Source organism: Mustelus asterias, chromosome 12 (genome assembly GCF_964213995.1).
Source record: "Mustelus asterias chromosome 12, sMusAst1.hap1.1, whole genome shotgun sequence".
Classification (NCBI taxonomy): domain Eukaryota; kingdom Metazoa; phylum Chordata; class Chondrichthyes; order Carcharhiniformes; family Triakidae; genus Mustelus; species Mustelus asterias.
The window spans coordinates 34259350-34281112 of NC_135812.1; the positions used below are offsets into that span (position 1 = coordinate 34259350).

At 44.4% G+C, this 21763-nt stretch overlaps 1 protein-coding gene across 1 annotated transcript in view; it reads right to left on the reverse strand.

Annotated features, from left to right (window-relative positions):
- Positions 1-2646: 2646 nt before the first annotated feature.
- LOC144501884 (myeloperoxidase-like) overlaps positions 2647-21763 on the reverse strand; it is a 39130-nt gene continuing 20013 nt past the window's right edge. The window contains exons 8-16 of the mRNA XM_078225923.1: positions 21370-21724; positions 19240-19400; positions 16532-16790; positions 15144-15314; positions 12267-12504; positions 7458-7663; positions 5434-5595; positions 3105-3166; positions 2647-2682 (exon numbers count right to left, since the gene is read on the reverse strand). Coding sequence (XP_078082049.1) covers positions 2647-2682; positions 3105-3166; positions 5434-5595; positions 7458-7663; positions 12267-12504; positions 15144-15314; positions 16532-16790; positions 19240-19400; positions 21370-21724 — 1650 coding nt within the window. The remainder of the gene's footprint in view (positions 2683-3104; positions 3167-5433; positions 5596-7457; positions 7664-12266; positions 12505-15143; positions 15315-16531; positions 16791-19239; positions 19401-21369; positions 21725-21763) is intronic.

Below are 21763 nucleotides of genomic sequence, written 5' to 3' on the forward strand. Positions count from 1 at the left end.
AGTGTCAGTTCCTCTGACATCCCCTCCCCCACCCTCCTCAATAGACTGCTAACACTTTGTGAACTGCCGTTAGAGTTTGTAAATAAAGGGATTTTGGTGAAGGGACTTCTGCCCATGAAGACTTATTACACAAGCATCACAAGTAATTAGAAACACAAATGGGATGCTGGCTTTTATTGCAAGGGGGCTGGAGTATAACAGTAGGGAAGTCTTGATACAGCTGTACAGGGCATTGGTGAGACACACCTAGAGTACAGACTGCAGTTTTAGTCACCCTACTTAAGGAGGGACATACTTGCATTGGACAAAGTTCAGTAAAGGTTCACCAGGCTGATTCCTAGGATGTGGGAAGATTGAGCAGGTTGGGCCTGTACTCATTGCGGTTTAAAAGAATGAGGTGATCTTATTGAAACATATCGAATTCTGAGGGGACTTAACAGGGTAGTGCTCATGAGGGGAATCTAGAACTGGGGAATGGGGATACAGTTTCAAGATGGGGAGGGGTCTCCCAATTAAGGAGGAGGAATTTATTTCCTCAGAGGATCATTCTTCTCTCTGCGACCAGTGGAGGCTGAGTCATTGAATATATTGAAGGTTGAGTTCGAGGGATTTTTGCTTGACAAGGGAGTTGAGGGTTATATGGGTGCAGGTGGTGTAAAGCCTCTCAGTTGCAGTCCGGTAATAAAAGATGAAGCAAGTCCAAATTCTTCACGAACTCACTTTATTCTCTTTTACAACTCCACATATACACCCAACACCCAGTGCCACCTGTAATCCCTTTATATATCCCAGTGAGCACTATTAAACAATTAACATGCAAATTTGATCTAAAGTGGAAGGTTGCAGTTAACACATTCCTAACGGGTGGAAAAGTGGAGTTAAAGCTGCAATCAGATCAGCCATGATCTTATTGAATGGCAGAACAGGCTCAAGGGGCCGAATGGTCTGCTCCTGGTTCTTATGTTTTCTTGTACTCCAGTTGAGGTCAAACTGATGTTTTGTCAATGGCCACAATGTGTGACAGTTTCAGCCTCTGTTAGTTCAGTCAGTCGGTTATATCTGCGGGACTGGCTGTGGCCATTTCACTTGCTGTGTTCAACATTGACGAAGCTGCCCCTCATAATTTATAAAACCCATTTGATACCAACATTGCTGAGTTGGAGCTTTATGTCCTTTATTGACTTTCTTTGAAAACTTCAATGCAACGAAGATTTTAAATTCTATCCAATCAGTGATTTTAGCAATTCAAAATGTCAATTTAACCATTCCTGTCCAGCCTGATGAAACTGGACTCTGATGCTGTTGCTGACCCGATCCGTCACTTTGATCAGAACTGATTGTTCACAATTATTAACTTAAAACATGCTAAATGTGATTAAATACATATTTTGTAATTTAATTATCTCTGATAAGTACCTTTCATGCCCACATTAGTAATTGACACCATGTTTCTAAGGTTAATTGAAAAATATTACTATTCAAAAGAAAACAGAGTGATCAGGAGATTAAAATAAACTTGCATTTATATAGTGCCTAGATTATTATTTCCTTGGCTCAGTGGATGGCTCAGAAAGTTGCAGGAACCTGGAGATTGGGATTTGTGTGCAGGCTCTGGGGTTTTAACTGTGTTTGATGTCATGGATCAGTCTCCCCTGGGAAGACAGCCTGATTGACAAGCTTTGCTTTCCTGTCAGATAAGGGGGAAGTCCATGCCAGTTTGGGGGTGGGGGGAGGGGATTATTTTGGTTTGGTGATTTTGGATTGTACAGGTTCGATGGGCCAAATGGCCTCTTTCTGCACTGTAAGGATTCTATGCTGCTATGAGAGATAGGGACCAATTGGTGTGAAGAGGTTGATCCGGCAGCAACTGCGGATCCTGGATTGGGTTGTGGGTGGGAGAATATCATGGGCCTGCAGGTCAGAGGTTCCAGGGATGACATACAGTAAAGGGGTTGAGCTGGGAGGAGCTTGCAGACCTGATGGGGCAGAGCAAAGGCATCAGGGGAAGGATTTGGGTCTTGTTAGGGATAGGGGATCTGAAGCGTAATGGGGAAGTTTGGAGAGTGCCCGGTCGTGGGAGTTCCTTCGGCAGGTGCACTGGGTCCAGGAGGTAGGTGTAAAGGCCTTTGTCTCCTGGGTCCACCAAATCCTTATCTGTATATAGCTAAAGCATTCTTTGACACACGGGAGACCCTATAGACAGCAGTTAAATGTAAAAGGCTGAATGATAATGGTCTGAACTGCCTCCTTGGAGCATCTGACCATCTTCCTGTCTCAGTTAAAGTTGAAGCAGATTGGAGGCTGATGTGGTTTGGGGATCCGATTTAAGGCGTTAAACCCCTCCATCCAACCATAACCTGCCCCTTGCTGCTAGGTTAAAAAGATACGCGTTACTAGTCTCTCTGCCCATCACACATTGTGTCCCAGCACAGTGTTGCAATGCTTGAGTCTGGATTCTCAGTTATAAGTTGTACAGTAAAAGGCTGATGTCTTCAGAACAATTCTTTTGTTGGTCCTGGTGACCTGTGTCGGTTTTATCTCCAGTTAAGCATGATTGCTGGGCGTTATCTTTTTTGTGTTCCTGCAGGCAGCCTTAAAGACCTGTAAGAGTAAATCAGCACGTTTACCTACATACCGCAATATGCATCACTGCTCAAACATTGCTGCTTTCATCACCTGAAGCTAATAATAAAACATTCCGAGGAGTCAAACAATAAGACACAAAGGCTCAGCACACAAGGGGCATGAGGGTTCTTTGGAGTTGGTAGACTGAACCATGGTAGGTGGAGTGGGGGAGGGGGTGGGCAGTGCGGGAAACTAAAAACCTTTTCTGATGCTCCCGAGTACAGCTTCCTGGGACACGGTTCATGAAAACGATCCTGGAAAGATTGCCGAGGCCTCTACCTATTTACTGGATGTCTCGCTTATTAAATGGAATTCATATTGGGGCCTAGAAGGTTTAAAGTACTAATTTCTCCTCAATCCAAGCCTCTCTGAAAATATTGGGGAATGTAAACGAAAACTAGCTGGGGAACAAAAGAATCTTGCGGATACCTGCAGGAAATTTCTGAAGGATTGTCAAAAGTCTACAAAAGCAATCTCACCTTTACCAGCTTTCCATTAGGTAACTGCTTCCATTTTGATGAGCAGATGGCGGTAACAGCACCTGGAAAATAGTAGTGTGCAATCAGAAGGGTGGTAACCCTTTAGATTTGTGATCTTTGCTGAAATATTCTAGAAAATAAGTAACAATTTGATATTTTCCTTCGCTCTGTGATTATCCACCACTTAAGTTGTCCCAGTGGAATTTGCTGTGTGCAGAGTGAGTTACAGGTAAAGCACTCTCTGGTGGGTTACAGATACAGAGATGGACATTACTGTGTGGGTCAGAGATTAGGTGGGCAGGTCAGGGCATTTCATGTGTCGATGCAAATTCGATGGGTCGAAGGGCCTCTTCTGCACTGTAGTATTCTGTGATTCTGAGATTAAGAGTGTGGGGTGGAATCCCCAGTCACAGTGGGTTAAACTTTCAAATGCTGAATATGTTGGGCAGTCAGCGCACTGATCTGTCCCAGTATGTATACTAATTTAAATCTCACAGCAAAATGGAAATCACTAAAATTAACAAACCTAAAATTCCTCAGGACTCCCTCTCCATCTCCCATCTCCACTAGAATACCGACTGGTGACTCAGGGTTGCTGGGTTAATTCGTCACCCGGAATTCGAAGTACCTCCTTTTCCTCATCATAGAATACATAGAATCCTTACAGTGCAGAAAGAGGCCATCCAGCCCATCGAGTCTGCACCGACTCTCCAAGAGAACATTCTACCTAGGCCCTCCCGTCTGCCCTATCCCTGTAACCCCGTGCATTTGCCATGGCTAATCCACCTAACATGCACATCTTTGGACACTAAGGGGAAATTTAGCATGGACAATCCACCTAATCAGCACGGTGGCACAGTGGTACTGCTGCCTCACAGCGCCAGGGACCCAGGTTCAATTCCGGCCATGGGTGACTGTGTGGAGTTTGTACATTCTCCCCGTGTCTGCGTGGGTTTCCTCCAAGTGCTCTGATTTCCTCCCACAGTCCAAAGATGTACAGATTAGGTTGATTGGCCATGCTAAATTGCCCTTAGTGTCAAGGTGACTAGTAGAGTAAATACGTGGGGTAATGGGGATAGGGCCTGGGTGGGATTGTTGCCAGTGCAGGCTCGATGGGCTGAATGGCCTCTTTCTGCATGGTAGGGTTTCTATGATCTATCTTTACCTTAGGGTGCAGGGTAACATGTTAAACTCAGAATAAAACTTGTTTTGCTTTACTTCTCCCTTAGAAGATTAAATATCTTCTATGCCTGACTTATAATGTTCCAATTTTGTTAGAATATTTACCCCATGGCTTTAGCAGCTTTTGTATACATTAGGGGGAATGTAAATGTCACAGAAATCAGGCAACACAAAGAGTTAAAATCAAAGCAGTCCATCCACTCTCACCTCCCCGCTAAAGGTTTAGCGCATGACTGATATGCCTGTCAGACTCAGGTAGTTTTGTCTTAGGTACACATTTTAATCAGCATTTTATTTTCTACATTGATCAGACGTCAAAGGCATTTTGATGGTCTTCTGGTGAATTATCCTCTACGACCACTCCTCTCAGTTGAACCTATCTTTGATTTGATTTACATGTATTGGGATAGAGTGAAAAGTATTGTTTCTTGCCCACTATACAGACAAAACATACCATTCATAGAGTACACAGGTGAGAAAGAAAGGAGAGGGTGCAGAATGTAGTGTTACATTCATAGCTAGGGTGTAGAGAAAGATCAGCTTCATATAAGGTAGGTCCATTCAAAAGTCTGATGGCAGCAGGGAAGAAGCTGTTCTTGAGTCAGTTTGTACGTGACCTCAGACTTTGGTATCTTTTTCCCAACTGAAGAAGGTGGAAGAGAGTAGGTCCATGGTGCGTGGGGTCCTTGATTCTGCTGCCTGCTTTTCCAAGGCAGCAGTAAGTGTAGACAGAGTCAATGGATGGGAGGCTGGTTTGCATGAGGGATTGGGCTACATTCACAACCCTTCATCTACCATAAATCTCGGTGGTAAGTGTTCAATTTGTTGTTGAGAGGCCTGGAGAAGCTGGAGTGTTCATGAGAAATGATTCAGGTGGTTCCTGTCCCGCCCCCCCCAACCTCACACACGTGAACCTTGACCTCGCCTTCCCTGGCCTCAGGATCTGACCTCACTGCAGTCTGCAAGGCTTGCTGTGACTGCGATGGGCCTCCCATGCGGAGCTGGCCAGTTCCACCTGGGGCACTTGGCTCCTGGGCAATCAGCTGGCTTCTGCTCAGATGAAAAATTACACCCACCTCCACCATCACTGCTGGGCTTCCTTCGTTCTATTTCAATTTTCCATTCATTCATTTATCAAAGCTCTTACCAACACAGCCAGGTGGTGCAGAATCCCACTGTCCATTACTCAGGCATTTAATCGTATCTCCTCCCACCAGCTTGAGTCCGGACTTACAGGTGTACCTGACCGAGGATTTACAGATCGAAAAATGGCCAAAATCCACAACAGGGACCGGTCCACAGGGGGTGACTGTAAAAGAGGGAAAAAAACAGACACTAATGTTACAGTGAATATTGAAGCAACTGTGGATGTCCAGCCAAGGATTAAGCATTATGACAAGATGTTTTGTCAATAAGATGAGTATTAAGGGGAATCTTAAAGGAAGTGAGGAAGATGATGAGCTGGAGAATTTTAATTCCAGTGTATGGGATCTGGATGGCAGAAAATGTAGCTGCTAAGGGTTGGGTAAATGGAAGGGAGGCTACAGGCAAGGAACTAAAGGCAGAGGAATGGAGAGTTTGAGGAAGATGAACCGTAGAGGTGGAGGAAGAGACCGAGATCAAGGCGAGAACCTTAAGCACAAGAATGAGAATCTTAATCTTGACAAACTGAGGACTGAAAGCCAGATAAGGGCCGGAATTCTCTGACCTCATCCGCAGCTGGGATTATCCGATCCCGCTGCTGTGAACAGAGATTTGGCTATGTACCAAATTCTCCATTCTCGCTGGCAGCGGTCGCGGGGCATGCCACTGGAGAATTCCAGCCAAGGTCAATCAAGACAGGAGTGATGGAGAAGTGGTGGGAATTAAAAACAGACATTGGGTGGGATATTCCGGCCCTTCCCACAGTGAGATCTTCCAGCCCCGCCGACATCAGCAGGGATTTGAATGGCTCACCACATCGCCTGTGGGGAAACCTGCCACAGCAGGGAGGGAAAATCCTGACCATTGTCCTTGGACAATATTCATATTTCCAAGATGTATGTTTGCCTACTTTACCCTTGTTGTGTGTCTGTGGTAAAATGGTAAGACAGAAAGTATGAGATTCCTTTTGGATATTGCAATTGTTTTACTTTTTAAGTTGCTAAATGGTGGCAGCGGTTTAATAAGAAAATATACAAGTAGAGTTTTAACACAGAAAGTTGTTACATACACATGCACCAGAATTGTGAGAGTCTATGTCAGGATTATTTCCCCAAATGACTGAAGCAGGTACAGTTGTGCCATGAAGCCACAATTGTGATTAGTCAGCAATTTCTATTGGGCATTAAGGGCAGGATTCTCCAATCTTGTCCATACCCACCTCGCTGCCAGCAAGAATGGAGAATTTGGCGCTCAGCCAAAACCCCATTCACTGCTACGGCACCGGAAAATCCCAGCCGCGGATGAGGTCGAAGGTTTTCGGCGTATGAGTCTAAAGGGTCACAGATCTTATTTTGGATTGATGGCTGAACAGTATCATCTCTTTCCTGGCGAAGTTTCACTCAACTTTGTCAAAGACTAATGGATAGATTTGCTCTCTAACTAGAATTGCCCTTCATGTCCCATTTAAGCCTTTGCCACCCCAATGGATCCTTTTGATGACCTAGCATTGATGACTCAGTGACCACAGAAGTGACAATTGTTCTGTCTTTCCTTTTAATTCATTCATGGGGCTTCGCTGGCTGGGCCAGCATTTATTGCCCATCCCAGAGGGCATTGAATAATTGCTGTGGGTCTGGAGTCACATGTAGGCCAGACCAGGTAAGGACGGCAGATTTCCTTCCCTAAAGCTTGTTAGTGAATAGGATGGGTTTTTACAATAAACAATGATAGTTGTCATGGTCACCAATGGTAAAACCAGTTTATATTCCAGATGTGTAATAATGGAGCTGCTGTGGAGAGGTATAAACTCATGTCCCCAGAGCAGTATCCCAGATCTCTACATGACTAGTCCATCAAGATTAACACTGCACCATCATCTCCCCAAACACATCTGTTCGTGCAAAGATAGATCTCAATTTCTCTTTGCTCTTTTCTTACACCAGCTGATTTGCTTAGTTTTATATTCAAGCATAAATGAACTGGAATGTCAGCTTCCTGAAGGCTGGGCCCAGCCCTGTAATAACCTACCTTGCACATCCTCCTTCCAGGCACCAAGGTCTACCTTTGGTATCTGGTTGCAGCTCACATATCCTCGTGGGAATGGTTGGAATTTAAAGGCATTGCGTGGAAGAAATTGGATCCCGGTGTTGTCACAGATGATCCTGGACATGGAGATGTGGGCAAGAGCCTGACGTTGGCTAGCAGTAAAAACTCCTGGATTCTCCCACCAGAATCTAAAGGAAGAAAGTGAATTTGTAAAGCTTATTTCACAACCTAAATGCTGCACATTTAAACATGATGTGGAGATGCCGGCGTTGGACTGGGGTAAGCACAGTAAGAAGTCTCACAACACCAGGTTAAAGTCCAACAGGTTTATTTGGTAGCAAATACCATAAGCTTTCGGAGCGCTGCCCCTTCGTCAGATGGAGTGAAAATCTGTTCTCCAACAGTGCACAGAGACACAGAAATCAAGTTACAGAATACTAATACCTTTGGAGTCATGGTGAGCAATCACTGAAACAACTATATGATGACATCAACAAGTTCCATCCCACCATCAGACTCACCATGGACTACTCTCCGGAATCGGTTGCATTCTTGGACACACGCATCTCCATTAAGGACGGTCACCTCAGCACCTCACTGTACCGCAAACCCACGGATAACCTCATGATGCTCCACTTCTCCAGCTTCCACCCTAAACACGTAAAAGAAGCCATCCCCTACGGACAAGCCCTCCCGATACACAGGATCTGCTCGGATGAGGAGGATCGCAAGAGACACCTCCAGACGCTGAAAGATGCCCTCATAAGAACAGGATATGGCGCTCGACTCATCGATCAACAGTTCCGACGCGCCACAGCGAAAAAACGCACCGACCTCCTCAGAAGACAAACACGGGACACGGTGGACAGAGTACCCTTCGTCGTCCAGTACTTCCCCGGAGCGGAGAAGCTACAGCATCTCCTCCGGAGCCTTCAACATGTCATTGATGAAGACGAACATCTCGCCAAGGCCATCCCCACACCCCCACTTCTTGCCTTCAAACAACCACGCAACCTCAAACAGACCATTGTCCGCAGCAAACTACCCAGCCTTCAGGAGAACAGTGACCATGACACCACACAACCCTGCCACAGCAACCTCTGCAAGACGTGTCGGATCATCGACACAGATGCCATCATCTCACGTGAGAACACCATCTACCAGGTACACGGTACATACTCTTGCAACTCGGCCAACATTGTCTACCTGATACGCTGCAGGAAAGGATGTCCCGAGGCATGGTACATTGGGGAAACCATGCAGACGCTACGACAACGGATGAATGAACACCGCTCGACAATCACCAGGCAAGACTGTTCTCTTCCTGTGGGGGAGCACTTCAGCAGTCACGGGCATTCAGCCTTGGATCTTCAGGTAAACGTTCTCCAAGGTGGCCTTCACGACACACGACAGCGCAGAGTTGCTGAGCAGAAACTGATAGCCAAGTTCCGCACATATGAGGACGGCCTAAACCGGGATGTTGGATTTATGTCACATTATCAGTAACCCCCACAGCTTTCCCCGATCTTGCAGAATCTTACTAGCTGTTCTGTCTGGAGACAATACGCATCTCTTTAACCTGTGTTTAATGTTCCCTCCACCCACATTATCTGTACCTTTAAGACCTGGCTGGCTGTAGAGATTTGCATTCTAATTAGTATTCTGTAACTTGATTTCTGTGTCTCTGTGCACTGTTGGAGAACAGATTTTCACTCCATCTGACGAAGGGGCAACGCTCCGAAAGCTTATGATATTTGCTACCAAATAAACCTGTTGGACTTTAACCTGGTGTTGTGAGACTTCTTACTGCATTTAAACATGGTCAGAGAGTCAGAGAATGATAGAAACCCTACTGTACTGAGGAGGCCATTCGGCCCATTGAGTCTGCACCTACTCTCTGACAGAGTATCTTACCCAGGCCCTACCCCACATCCCCATCTCTGAACCCCCCCCCCCCGCATCCTCGTAAGCCCACACATTTACCAGGGCTAATCCATCTAACCTCCACAGTTTGGGACACTATGGGGCAATTTAACATGGCCAATCCACCTGACCTGCATATCTTTAGCCTGTGGTCACTGTGGTACCTTCAGAAACATCGCAGCTAAAATATGCACAGCAACATCCCACAAATAACAGTGAGATAAATCACCAGGTATTTTGTTATTGGTGACGTTAGTTGAGGGGTAAACACTAGCCAGGACATGGAATCCTCCTTGAACGTCTCCATATATTTCTTTACATGCACCTGAAAGAACTTTATTCGGGCACCTTGTGACTCCTTCTGCACTGTAGGATTTCTATGATTCCAAAAAAATTATCTGACAGACAGCACCCCTTCAAAGTTGCACTGAGGTGGGAATTACGTGTGTGCATGCCCTCCGCAGTGGGCCTTGAACCCTTTAGCTCAAAGCGCTGCCAACAAGTTGTAGTGGACAACTGATAAATCAAGGGGAAAACTACCATTGGGAAGCCATTGAAATTCCTGGAATAGATAAAGCTGTATTGTGCACAGAGTTAGCTATTCCCTGTTGCGATGGCTTATGCAAACATTGCTTTGTGTAAAGCACTCAAGCCAGTGGAAACTGACAATTCCCGGGGGGAGGGGTGCAGTTTATAGTTTTTTATAGAAAAGTTTTATAGGGTAATCAATAAAAAATCTTTCCATGGGGTGTAAAATTAGTACCAATGGGTATAGATTGAGGGTTAACAATAGAAGAATATTAGCTAGACTGGAATAAATATTTTCACAAAGGGAAAGGGCTATGACAATGCAGAATGCTTTACCACAAGTGACCACAAGGCAGAGACACCAAACTCCTTTAAACAGGAACTGGATAATTATTTGAAAAGGATTTATACAAAATGATTCAGGTAAAATGCATGAAAATGAGGTTTGAATTATTAGGTCTAGTTAAACTTATAACTCAAAGTTACACTTGCATGAAGGGCCAAAGGGCTGAATGGCCTCCTTTTGCACTGCAAGTTTTGGGACACTTTCTAATCGAGTACAAATGCACAGCAGAGAATGTTTGATTTGATTTATTATTGTCACATGTATTTGGATACAGTGAAAAGTATTGTTTCTTGAACGCTATACGGACAAAACATGCCATTCATAAAGTAGATAGGGGAGGAAAGGAGAAGGTGCAGAATGTAGTGTTACAGTTATAGCTAGGGTGTAGAGGAAGACCAGCTTAATATAAAGTAGGTCCATTCAAAGGTCTGATGGCAGCAAGGAAGAAGCTGTTCTTGAGTCGGTTGGTACGTGATCTCAGACTTTTGTATCTTTTTCTCAATAAAAGGTGGAAGAGAGAATGTCCAGGGTAGTTGTTATGTATAGTTGTGTAATGTGCAGCTGATGTGTAGTTGCTATCCTTAAAACATTAACCGTAGACTTTCAGTGACTCTGAATATAGCAGTTATTTAATAAGAATCAGACAGGAACAGCATTCACTGACTTTAAATACAGTAGCTGGATAACCCAGGAGGGGGGTTTGGGGTTTTAAAATGTATTTATTAGTGTCACAAGTAGGCTTACATTAACACTGCAATGAAGTTACTGTGAAAATCCCCTAGTCGCCACACTCCAGCGCCTGTACGGGTACGCTGAGGGAGAATTTAGCATGGCCAATGCACCTAACCAGCATGTCTTTCGGACTGTGGGAGGAAACTGGAGCACCTGGAAGAAACCCATGCAGGCACGGGGAGAATGTGCAGACTCCGCATAGACAGTGACCCAAGCCGAGAATCGAACATGTGTCCCTGTATTTAACAAAGAGACTCAGGTCCTTAGTCTGAAGATCTCACTTGGATTGAGTGTTCATTGTAGAAGCTTGGATAGCAACTAGTGGGACAGGAAGGAGGAGCAGGTTCCCATGTGAGCAAACTGCTGTCAGTGGTTAAACAGTGACAAACTGATAACCCAAGCGTGCCTCTAAGTGTCTTGGTCCCATGTTTCCTGAATGGCGTCTGACCCTGTGGCCAAAGCCTGAGCTCTAAGAGTTACATCTTCCGATAAAACTCCAATTATATGTGGAAATATCTCACTCCATTTCTCAACCTATTTAACATAGCGTTAGTTTCACATTTCTATTGGCCTCTGTGTTTCCTCAGGAGACTGATTTCATAATCAGAGTAGGTCTCCAATCGACTTATTCAAGATATGTTTATGGAAAGGCAACATCGAAAGACCCAATCTTCACAGTTTTCTGCACAGTTGTTACCATATTTTCTCACTCTTCATTTAGAAGTTGATATGAATTAATGGAAAGATTTGCAGGTTGAATTACAAGCTGACACCTCTTCTGTGTCCATAACTAACATTGCAGCAGGCAATAGGGTCGTTATTGGATGTTTCTATGGGATCTCACAATCCATATAAATGGAGATTGAAAGTGGTGGTGGGAGAAAGGCAAATAACACCAACTGAGTTCCAGAATTTCACTGGATGTTAACCCAGAGCTCAGAGCCAGGCAGCGGTCTCCACACACCCTGACTATATGAGGCCCAGTTCAAACCTTGCACCTTCTGACTGAAAGGTGCAAATGCTACCACAAAGCCAAAGGTTTACATCATGACCATCAATAAATTTGAATTGACTCCATCCAGTAGCACAATTGACTAAGTACATTTCAGTCAAGATGGTTAGACTGGGGCATCAGACAACCCAGTGTCTCTGAGCTGCCATCTCTTGATTGTGATAGTCTTACTTTACTATAGTGGAAAGCCACAACTCAATGAAAGTCAAAGCCTCCATCAGTTTCTGTGCTTACTAGTATTGCCCGTTACCTGTCTCCATCTCTCAGGTTCTTGAATTGCTGTCCAATTAAACAGGCGAACAAAGGGCCCACCCTGCCACCTTTCACAAAGGGTTCAGAGATTCCCCCCAGCCACACATCGATGTTGTTTGGAGTTCCATACAACTTCAGGAGTTCCTTTGATAATTGCGTATTTTTAAGGACTCGTGAAAGCTGAATTACATTCCTCAGTTGCGAAAGGCCACAGAATCTCCGCCAAGCATTGTAACCTGTGAAATTCAGAGAGCAAAATAAGTGAAACATTTGCGTCAGCCACAAGAGAAGGTTCATATGGAATGCGTTTCTATCGCAGAGTCAGTCCTCATTTAAGGATATTTCCTTTCCATTAGTTGGACTCCATTCCTGCCTCCCTTCACACTATTCCTGATAATGGCTGGTGGCTGATAATGCTGTCCTGAAGCCAACCTTTTGTTTGTGGAATGGACTGGAGTGACATAGACCAGACAAGCTCAATGCTAGGACCACTGCTTTGGTCTGTTTTGATCTTAGCATATAGAGTAGAATTTACCAATCATACCAACGACAAGCTGTGAGGATGATATGAATGGCCTGCAACATGACATAGATAGGAGAAAGTTCAGGCAAATAGCAGATATAATTTAATGCAGAGAAGTGTGAGATTATTCATTTTAACTGAAGGGATCAGGAGAGGCAATGTAGATTTGATGGCACAGAGTGTGTGTAACGACTTCAATGAGGCCCATGAGGTTGGCCTCTTGGAGTATGAGATCCCTGATTTAGGTCATAATTGCCTGCCCAATCAGGGAGTCTCATTTGTGTATAAAAATGGGAGTGTCAGGTTTTTTTCAGATGGGTGGCACGATGGCACAGTGGTTAGCACTGCTGCCTCACAGTGCCGGGTTCAATTCCCGACTTGGGTGACTGTCTGTGTGGAGTCTGCATATTCCCCCCGTGTCCGCATGGGTTTCCTCCGGGTGCTCCGGTTTCCTCCCAATGCTGGTTAGGTGCATTGGCCATGCTAAATTCTCCCGCAGAGTATCTGAACAGGCGCTGGAGTGTGGCGACTGGGGGATTTTCACAGTAATTTAATTGCAGTGTTAATGTAGGCCTATTTTTGACTAATAAATAAACTTTACTTTAGCTTTCGGGCACTCTGGATTCTGACTGTGTATCAGAAGCACTCTAGGATTGGAATAGAGTTTGTAAATAAAGGGAATCTGCTGAAGGGATACCGGTCCCTAAGGAGTTATTTCAGTATGCATATTAAGAGAGTGGTCAACAAAGCATATGGGATTCATCAATTGGGGCTTCATAAATGGAGAGATTGAGTACAAAATCAGGGAAGTTATACTGAACCTTTATAAAGACCCACTTAGGTCCCAGCTGGAGTGTTGCATCCAGTTCTGGTCACTTTATGAAGGATATGAATGTTTTTGAGAGGATGCAGAGGAGATTTACCAGGATGGTTCCAGGGATGTGGGATTTTAGCTACACGAGGCAGTATTTAATGGAGGTGATGGGGGGGGTCTCATTTGTCAGCTGGAGAAGGGATGAGAGCCCCGCGTTGCCTCTTTCGAGGAAGGTCCTCTGAATTAAGGGCCACTCAGGCAGCAGCAGGCCTTCTCCAGGGGCAAGGATCCCATTTTCAGGGGTCCTCCAATTAAGAGCTGTTAGCCAATCACAGGCTGGCAGCTCTTCATTGCTCAGATTGCCACTGGGGAGGCAATGGCTACTGCCAGTACTACACCCATCTGAGGCCTCGCAATGAAACCTGGGCATCTTTCCTAAATTGAGGTGACCAGAATTCGACACATATACCAGCCGAGGCTCCATCAAAGATTTAAAAGGATTAGAATAAAGTTCTTGCTTTTGGGATCTAGAGTCCTGATAATAACCTCAAGGTCGGCGGTGTGGGCTGTTCACTGGTTTGGCACCATGGCTATTTAAAAATTTTTTTAACCCACAGAGCACAGATCTCTCGCTCCTCAGCAAGTACCGATTTTGATGTTAACGTTCCTTGTTTATTCATGGTCACAGCCTTGGGTGATGTCATCGTTGTGGAGGAGAAAAAAAAACTGGCGGCAAATCAAATGACAAGGGTTATTTTTAGTTTTGTTTTGGCTGCAGTGTGAGAGGCAGTCTTAGAAGCAAGCTGGAAAGGAATTCTCCTTCTCCCTCCATTTTGCTTTGAAAATTTTACCAGTTAGCTGAAAGAAAGGCTTGTTGCCATGCTGCAGTAAAAAAATATGTGCTTTGGTGTTTTGGGAAGTTGATATGACTGCAGGCTGCTCTGAGTTTTCAAGATCATTTGAAATCAGCATTCAACCCAGGGAATCAGATTCCAGCGTCATGTGAGCTTTAACCTGTGCAGTGATAAACCTGTGAAAAGGGTTTTTTTGTTGTCTATGGGTTTTGGTTTTAATTGGAACACCTTAGCGCTATTCATTAAGAGTTATACACTGCAGTGGCTGCTTTGTTTCTTGTTTGTAATTGATAATTTTATTACTATACATGTTAATTATATTCTTAAATAAACTTTGTTTGATAAAAGCTTCCTAGTGGGTCACTTGAATTATACTTGAAGTGAAACATCTCATGCTTATCCTAGCCAAATTCAAGATGCAAAACTTATGGTTCAGGCGATCTTCATAAAACACTTTGAAGTTTCTGACCTGAACCATAACACTAGGCACTACTTCACTACACTGGGCACCAATATTCACACCAGCCTTTCCACATCATTTCCAACCAATACTGGGATAAAATAGCTAGTCACAATGAACAAAGCCATATTTCCCTGCTAGATAAAGAAACGGTTGGATTCACCGACATTTTAACGACATATTTCTCTAAGTTACTTTCTACGCCATGTTGGTTTTCCGCTTACCTGGGATTCCGTGATCTCGGGATCGCTGCATATTCAGAGAACCCAGATCCAGGGCCAGGCGAATGCTCAATTCAAACAGCCTCTCCCGCAATTCATCTGGCATCATCCTGCCCTGTCTCTGCAGCTTGGCAGGTCTGCCCAACAATCCTCGCATGAGGGGATCAACTCCACCTAATGTACACGCACGCACACACACAGTAAAACATGCCTTGTTAATCCATTTCCTGCTTATTCATTCTACTCTCTAAACTGTAACTTAGAGGAGTGACCAAGTGTTAAAGATCTCAACAGGAGCAGCACAAAAATAACTCTGACAAAGATTATTACCTAACAATTGTCATGTTGCTTAAGCAAGGCTATTATTAATAACATTGTAAAAACAGTTAGGCTCCTGAATTTCGGCAGGTAGTTTCCAGTCTTCTGCCATAACTTCATTGTAAACACTGTAAAACTGGCATAATTGGACATTTTTTTAGCCATTCACAATATTTTTCCAAAAGGTTCATCGATCTTCCACTGAGGTTACTTCAGTAGACTGGGATAATGTGTACAGAAATTCTGGGTAATACAATTCAATATAGTACTTCAAAAGGCATCAGAAAGTAGAATATGAAATCATCATAGAATCCCTACAGTGCAGAAGGAGGCCATTCGGCCCATCAAGTCTGCACCAACACTTTCTTTTTTATTTTGGTCTAATGCAGTGTCCTGGAATTTTATGACCCTTTTTGAATTGTTGGATGAAAAATGATTGACGGGTTAGGTGGTACCTTGATACAGTTTTTTTTTACACAGGAGAAATCCAAAGGTTTAATTTCATTTTGGCAGAAGCTGTTGGGACTGCAGACTGAAAGCAGTGTTTTCTGCCTCTCTCTGGAGTGAAAGCTCTGCCACCTGTGGGGTGCAGCTAGAAGCTAGAGGAAAGCAGTATCTCTGCATCTCAAGGTGAGCAAAAAGGTTCCAGGACTGAGAAGGCCTCATCATTTTCAATTCAACATCCAAAGGGGTAATCCACAGCAGGGGTTGGAAAGTTGCAAGATCCAGCAGCACATGAGTTTACTTTCTGTGCTAAGCCTAGAATGGGGTGCATGTTTGTAGGCGTTGTTTGGTTTGCAACAGTAAGCATAGCTGCTAAGGTTTAAACAATATTACAGTTGTGATTTTGTAATTGGTAAAAGTTATTGCTGATTTTTCTTATTATTATTCAACTGTATTCTCAAATAAATTTTGTTTGAAAAAATCTCCTTAGTGGGTCACTTGAATCATACCTGGAGTGAACTATTGTATGCTCACCCCTACAAAACTTATAGTCTAGGCTGACTTCATAAAACACCTTGTAGTTTCTTACCTGGATTATAACAAGTAATATTACTGTTTGTTTAACCTACCTTCCCTGACCAGTCTCCAGGGAGTGAAGAAAGCCAGATGCAGGTCAAGGTTTTTGAATTGAGGATGTTCCTGGTAGTTTTCATCAAGGCGGAAGACCGTTGGCTGAATGGTGAGATGTCCGAAACGGAAAGCTGCTGTCGAGAAAACATTGGCAATACTGGGATCTACAGACGCATTGTAGCCTCCATAAGCTGGGAGATATTTCTGCATTGCCTCATTCCCGATAGCCAGTGGAACAAAGTCTCTGTAGTGTATTATCTGTGGCAGTGAGAAAAGTCACCATTGAGTGTGGTTCGATTTAACAACAATCAACTCAAAAGGGATCAGTAAGTTGTGTTAGAAACTGATGTGTTCAGTTCTGTGCATTGATTACAGGTCTGGCACAGCAAGAGAGATTCAAGGTTCCTGTCACTGCTCCTGTCACTCCTGGGTTTAGGAGTGAGTGTGGCCTTTTCATCTTGGGACCTTGGTTAGTAAAGGGGGTTCAGGAAAGTAATAATTGGGTTCAGAAGATCCACTTAATCATGGAATCATAGAATGGTCACAGCAAGGAGGGAGGCCATTTGGCCTGTTGTGTATCTGCTGGCCCTCTGAAGGAACTTAAAGCACTCCCCTGCTTTTTCCCCAGAGCCCTGTGCATTTTTCCTTTTCAGATATTAATCCACTTTCCTCCTGAATTCCTTGATTGAAACTGTCTCTGCCACATTCTCTGACAATGCATTCCAGATCCTAACCATTCACTGTGTGAAAAGGGTTTCCCTCCTGTCCCCATTGCTTTTCTGCCAATTACCTTTAACTTGTGTCCTCAGCTTCTCAATCCTTCCACCAATGGGAACAGCTTCTCCCTGTCTACTCTGTCTAGACCCCTCATGGTTTTGAATATCTCTATTAAATCTCCTCTCAACCTTTTCTTCTCTAAAGAGAACAGTCCCAACTTCTTCCATCTCTCTAATAGGAACCATTCTTATGAATCTTTCCTGCATCCTGTCTTATATTTTCATATCCTTCCTTAAGTGTGGAGCCTTGAACTGGACACAATCCTCCAAATGAGGATAAACAAATGCTTTTATATGTTTGACATAACTTCCTTGCTTCTATATTTTATGCCCCAATTGATAAAGCCATGGATACCATAGGCCTTATGCTTCATATTCTCGGCTGAAAGCTCAGACATCTATTACTCTGTTGAAACAGCTGCACTTGAGGGTAAACATTGCTTGATTGACAGCTCTTTCTCTCTTCTCTATTTTGCCAATTGTGCAATGTTTACTTTCTCAAGATAAAAAGGTTTCAAATGCTTACAGTTTCTGCTCCTGATACTTTGTAAGGCCTGGATGATTGATGCTTTTATAGGGCTGCAGTAAAAGGAATGCTTATGAATGGATTGCTTTAAAGAAGTTTTTCTGCACATGCTATTGTAACTATAGGGTTCAACGGTTTTATTCAATGGCGTGTTAATGGGCAGAGATGTGCCATAGATTGGCAAGGAGGAAAAGTGCGGCTATGGATGGTGGATGGAGGACTTAGGTTGGCAAGAAGAGCATGAGAAGCTTAGGGGTGGGTGGGTAAATGGAACACGGAATCATCAAATCTCGATAGTGCTTAAAGAGGCCAGCTGGCCTATCATATCTGTACCGACTCTCCAAAAGAACATCCCACCTAGGCCTCCACCTCCATCCTATCCCTGTAACCTTGCACATTTACCATGGCTAATACACCTAACCTACACATCTTGGGACACTAAGGGACAATTAAACATGGCCAATCCACCTATCCTACCCAGCTTTGGACTGTGGGAGGGAACCGGAGCAGCCAGAGGAAACACTGGCAGACATGGGGAGAACGTGCAAACTCCACACAGACAGTGATCTGATGCTAAAATTGATCCCCGGTCCCTGGCCTATTTTCCAAAAATAATAAAGGATGCATTTCTGCCTCTTATATTTAGGTATAAATTTGCTGAATTTGGTCAGGTTGTCCTAATTCATAATTGCTTCCAAAATGGGCGTTAATGGGCTCCCACTCATTTTGCTGCTGTTTAGTGGAGACTGGGTCAGCTTGCTTCGCTGTGTTCTATTAGCTGAAGCTTGACTGTGTCACATCAGCGATGGTATTGCTTCTACTCATTTTGCATAGAGTTGCAAAGGGGTATAGGTAAGACCTCTCGTATGTACCTTTCAAAGGTTTCCCAGGAGCCCTTGTGGTGGGGAGGTAGGGTTCCTACCACTGGACTAGGATCTCTGGGTTCCTACCACTGGACCAGGATCTCTGGGTTCGAGTCCAACGCCAGGACTTGTTGGCCGCGGAAGGATCTTTCAACATGGGTCAATGGGGCTGATAATCAGCTCAGACATCCTTCCACCATTTCCCTCACTATTCCCCAAAGAGTTGAAAACAGTATGGGAGTGAAGATAGGCTGTCAACAACAACAAAAGGTTCCCTCTGATACATAACACCTTTGAAGGCCGGGAAACTTGAGGCCATGAATATCTGGACCGACTCCATGAAAATTAGGGAGGGCTGGATCTGTCTGCTGTCATGGAACTAGTCAGGTTGGGAGTGCAGGATGTGGGCTCGCTCTCTGCACCAGGTGAACATTGGGGTCACGAGGAGTGGGCCGGGAATCCCGGAATCAGCTCCAGGCCGCATTCTAAAGGCTGTTGGATTCTCCCCAACTTTGCGAAATTCCAGAACTTCTTCTCATTACCTGTTGAAAGGCTCCCAAAATTTTCCTGGACTCCATGAAAACTGTATCTCCGCTCCAATGTGGGTTCAGTTTTTTCAGCTCCTTCGCCACCCGGTTGTGTTCCCGCAGGAATGTGGTATGGAATCCTAAAAGGTTCACCTGTTCATTCACACGCACGTCTCCTGTAATGAGACAACTTGTGTCAATTCTGTAAGTCTCACTTCTACAATCTCAATGAAAGCGAGCATAAACAACAGTGAATGGAACAAGTATCCGGGCATGGATTAAGGGATGCTCTGGGATCGGAATGGTAAGGGCTCTCAGTAACTTCACAACGCAGGAGGATTGGCCAGACAGAGTGTCTTCTTCAAAATAGTGCTGGAACGTCATTTCTATCCAGATGAATGACGGAAGAGAATTTGATTAACATTTTATCTGCAAAATGACACATCAGACAGTGCAGCTCCCGCTCAGTACTGCAAAGACTGTCAGCTGGAACAATGTGCTCCAATTTCTGGAATGAGACTTCAACTCATGATCTGTATGAATGAAAGCCACAACTGACTTCAAGCTAAGACTAAGGATGGAGTCAGAGTGTAACTTAGGTCCTGGGATAGCACATTCACTGCGGAATCAAACATTAAAGCTTCACTCCTGAGCAACCTAGACTGAACTGCAATGTTGCACTGAGGGAATGCTAACACTGCAATGTTGCACTGAGGGAATGCAGATGTTGCAATGCTGCACTGAGAGAATGCTAACACTGCAATGTTGCACTGAGGGAATGCTAACATTGCAATGCTGCACTGAGGGAATGCAGATGTTGCGATGCTGCACAGAGAATGCTAACATTGCAATGCTGCACTGAGGGAATGCAGATGTTGCAATGCTGCACTGAGGGAATGCTAACATTGCAATGCTGCACTGAGGGAATGCAGACACTGCAATGCTGCACTGAGGGAATGCAGACACTGCAATGCTGCACTGAGGGATTGCTAACACTGCAATGCTGCACTGAGGGAATGCAGACACTGCAATGCTGCACTGAGGGAATGCTAACACTGCAATGTTGCACTGAGGGAATGCAGACACTGCAATGCTGCACTGAGGGAATGCAGACACTGCAATGCTGCACTGAGGGAATGCTAACATTGCAATGTTGCACTGAGGGAATGCAGACACTGCAATGCTGCACTGAGGGAATGCAGGCATGCAGTGCTGCACCGAGGGAATGCTAACATTGCAATGTTGCACTGAGGGAATGCAGACACTGCAATGCTGCACCGAGGGAATGTGGACATGCATTGCTGCATTGAAGCGGTGCTTCACTGCCAGTGTCTTTCAGATGAGTTTTTAACCTGAGTCCACCCCTCTCAGGTGGACATGTTATTTTGAAGAGGAACCCCTCAATACTCCTGGTGTCAAACAATTAACTGTTAATCATATCTGGAAATTAAATCTTATTATCTGCTAATTTCTTTCATTCTTGTGGCTGTGGTTGTGGGTACACATTTGTCAACAGCAGGCTGGGCCATCTTATAGGCTTCATGCTTCTCCCAAAATTGTAAACTGAAATCCCAGCTTTGCCTATGTGATCTCACTGGTCAATACCAATGGTTGGAATGTGCCACAGCACACGTCTCAAATTTTCAACAGACTTGGCATTCAATTCTCCAATGACCAATATTACAAATTGGCTTTCACCTGGAGTGTCCAATGAAGGAAATGGCAGTGACTGCATGGGGAACAGGAACAGGCTGCAATGAGGTGTTGCCGTTTTTGACCAGCAACTGGTTTGCTCACACTAGTTAGCCATTTTCCCAGTTGTCTTTATTTTAACTGTGAAAGCTTTAGGTATTTGTTATTTAATATTTTAATTATGTTTGTCTCTGGACATCTTCCAAACTCAATAGCATCAATTGCAACACGATTTCCCCTAACAGCTTTCAATGTAAATCCCTCTAATGTGTGTTAAACAATTGTAGGGTTGGAGCTGTGCGTGTGAAAGGAATGTTGGGTATGAAGGTCATAATGTGGAGATGCCGGAAGGAGCAGCGCTCCGAAAAGTTGTAATTCCAAATAAACCGGTTGGACTTTAACTGGGTATGAAGGTGGCATGGGACAGGATTTCTGGATCTAAACCTTACTCACCGCCTAGAAAACATGGAGTTGAATTTTGACCCATGACACAGGATCGCTCCATCTGTCCACAAAGGTTACTTGAAATGCTGTTAAATGGTAAATATTCTCGTCCATTGTCAGAGAATTGCTCATTGACAGCCAACTGGCCAAGCTCATTGGTGAGGTTCCTGAGTTTGTTGCCCAAACAATCTGAGCTGCCGTAGACTTCATTAACATCAATGAAAGAGGTCAGGGCATTGATCTGCTGACGGGTGTTTACATCTCCGAACAACGAGCCCAGTTCACCACTTCCACAGGCCGGAGCGGATCGGAAGAAAGGCAAACATTTTTTCGTATCCTTGATCCTGGTGTCCCCTGGAGGTATCTGTCAGGAAAGATCAGGAACACTTTTAGATGTGATGGG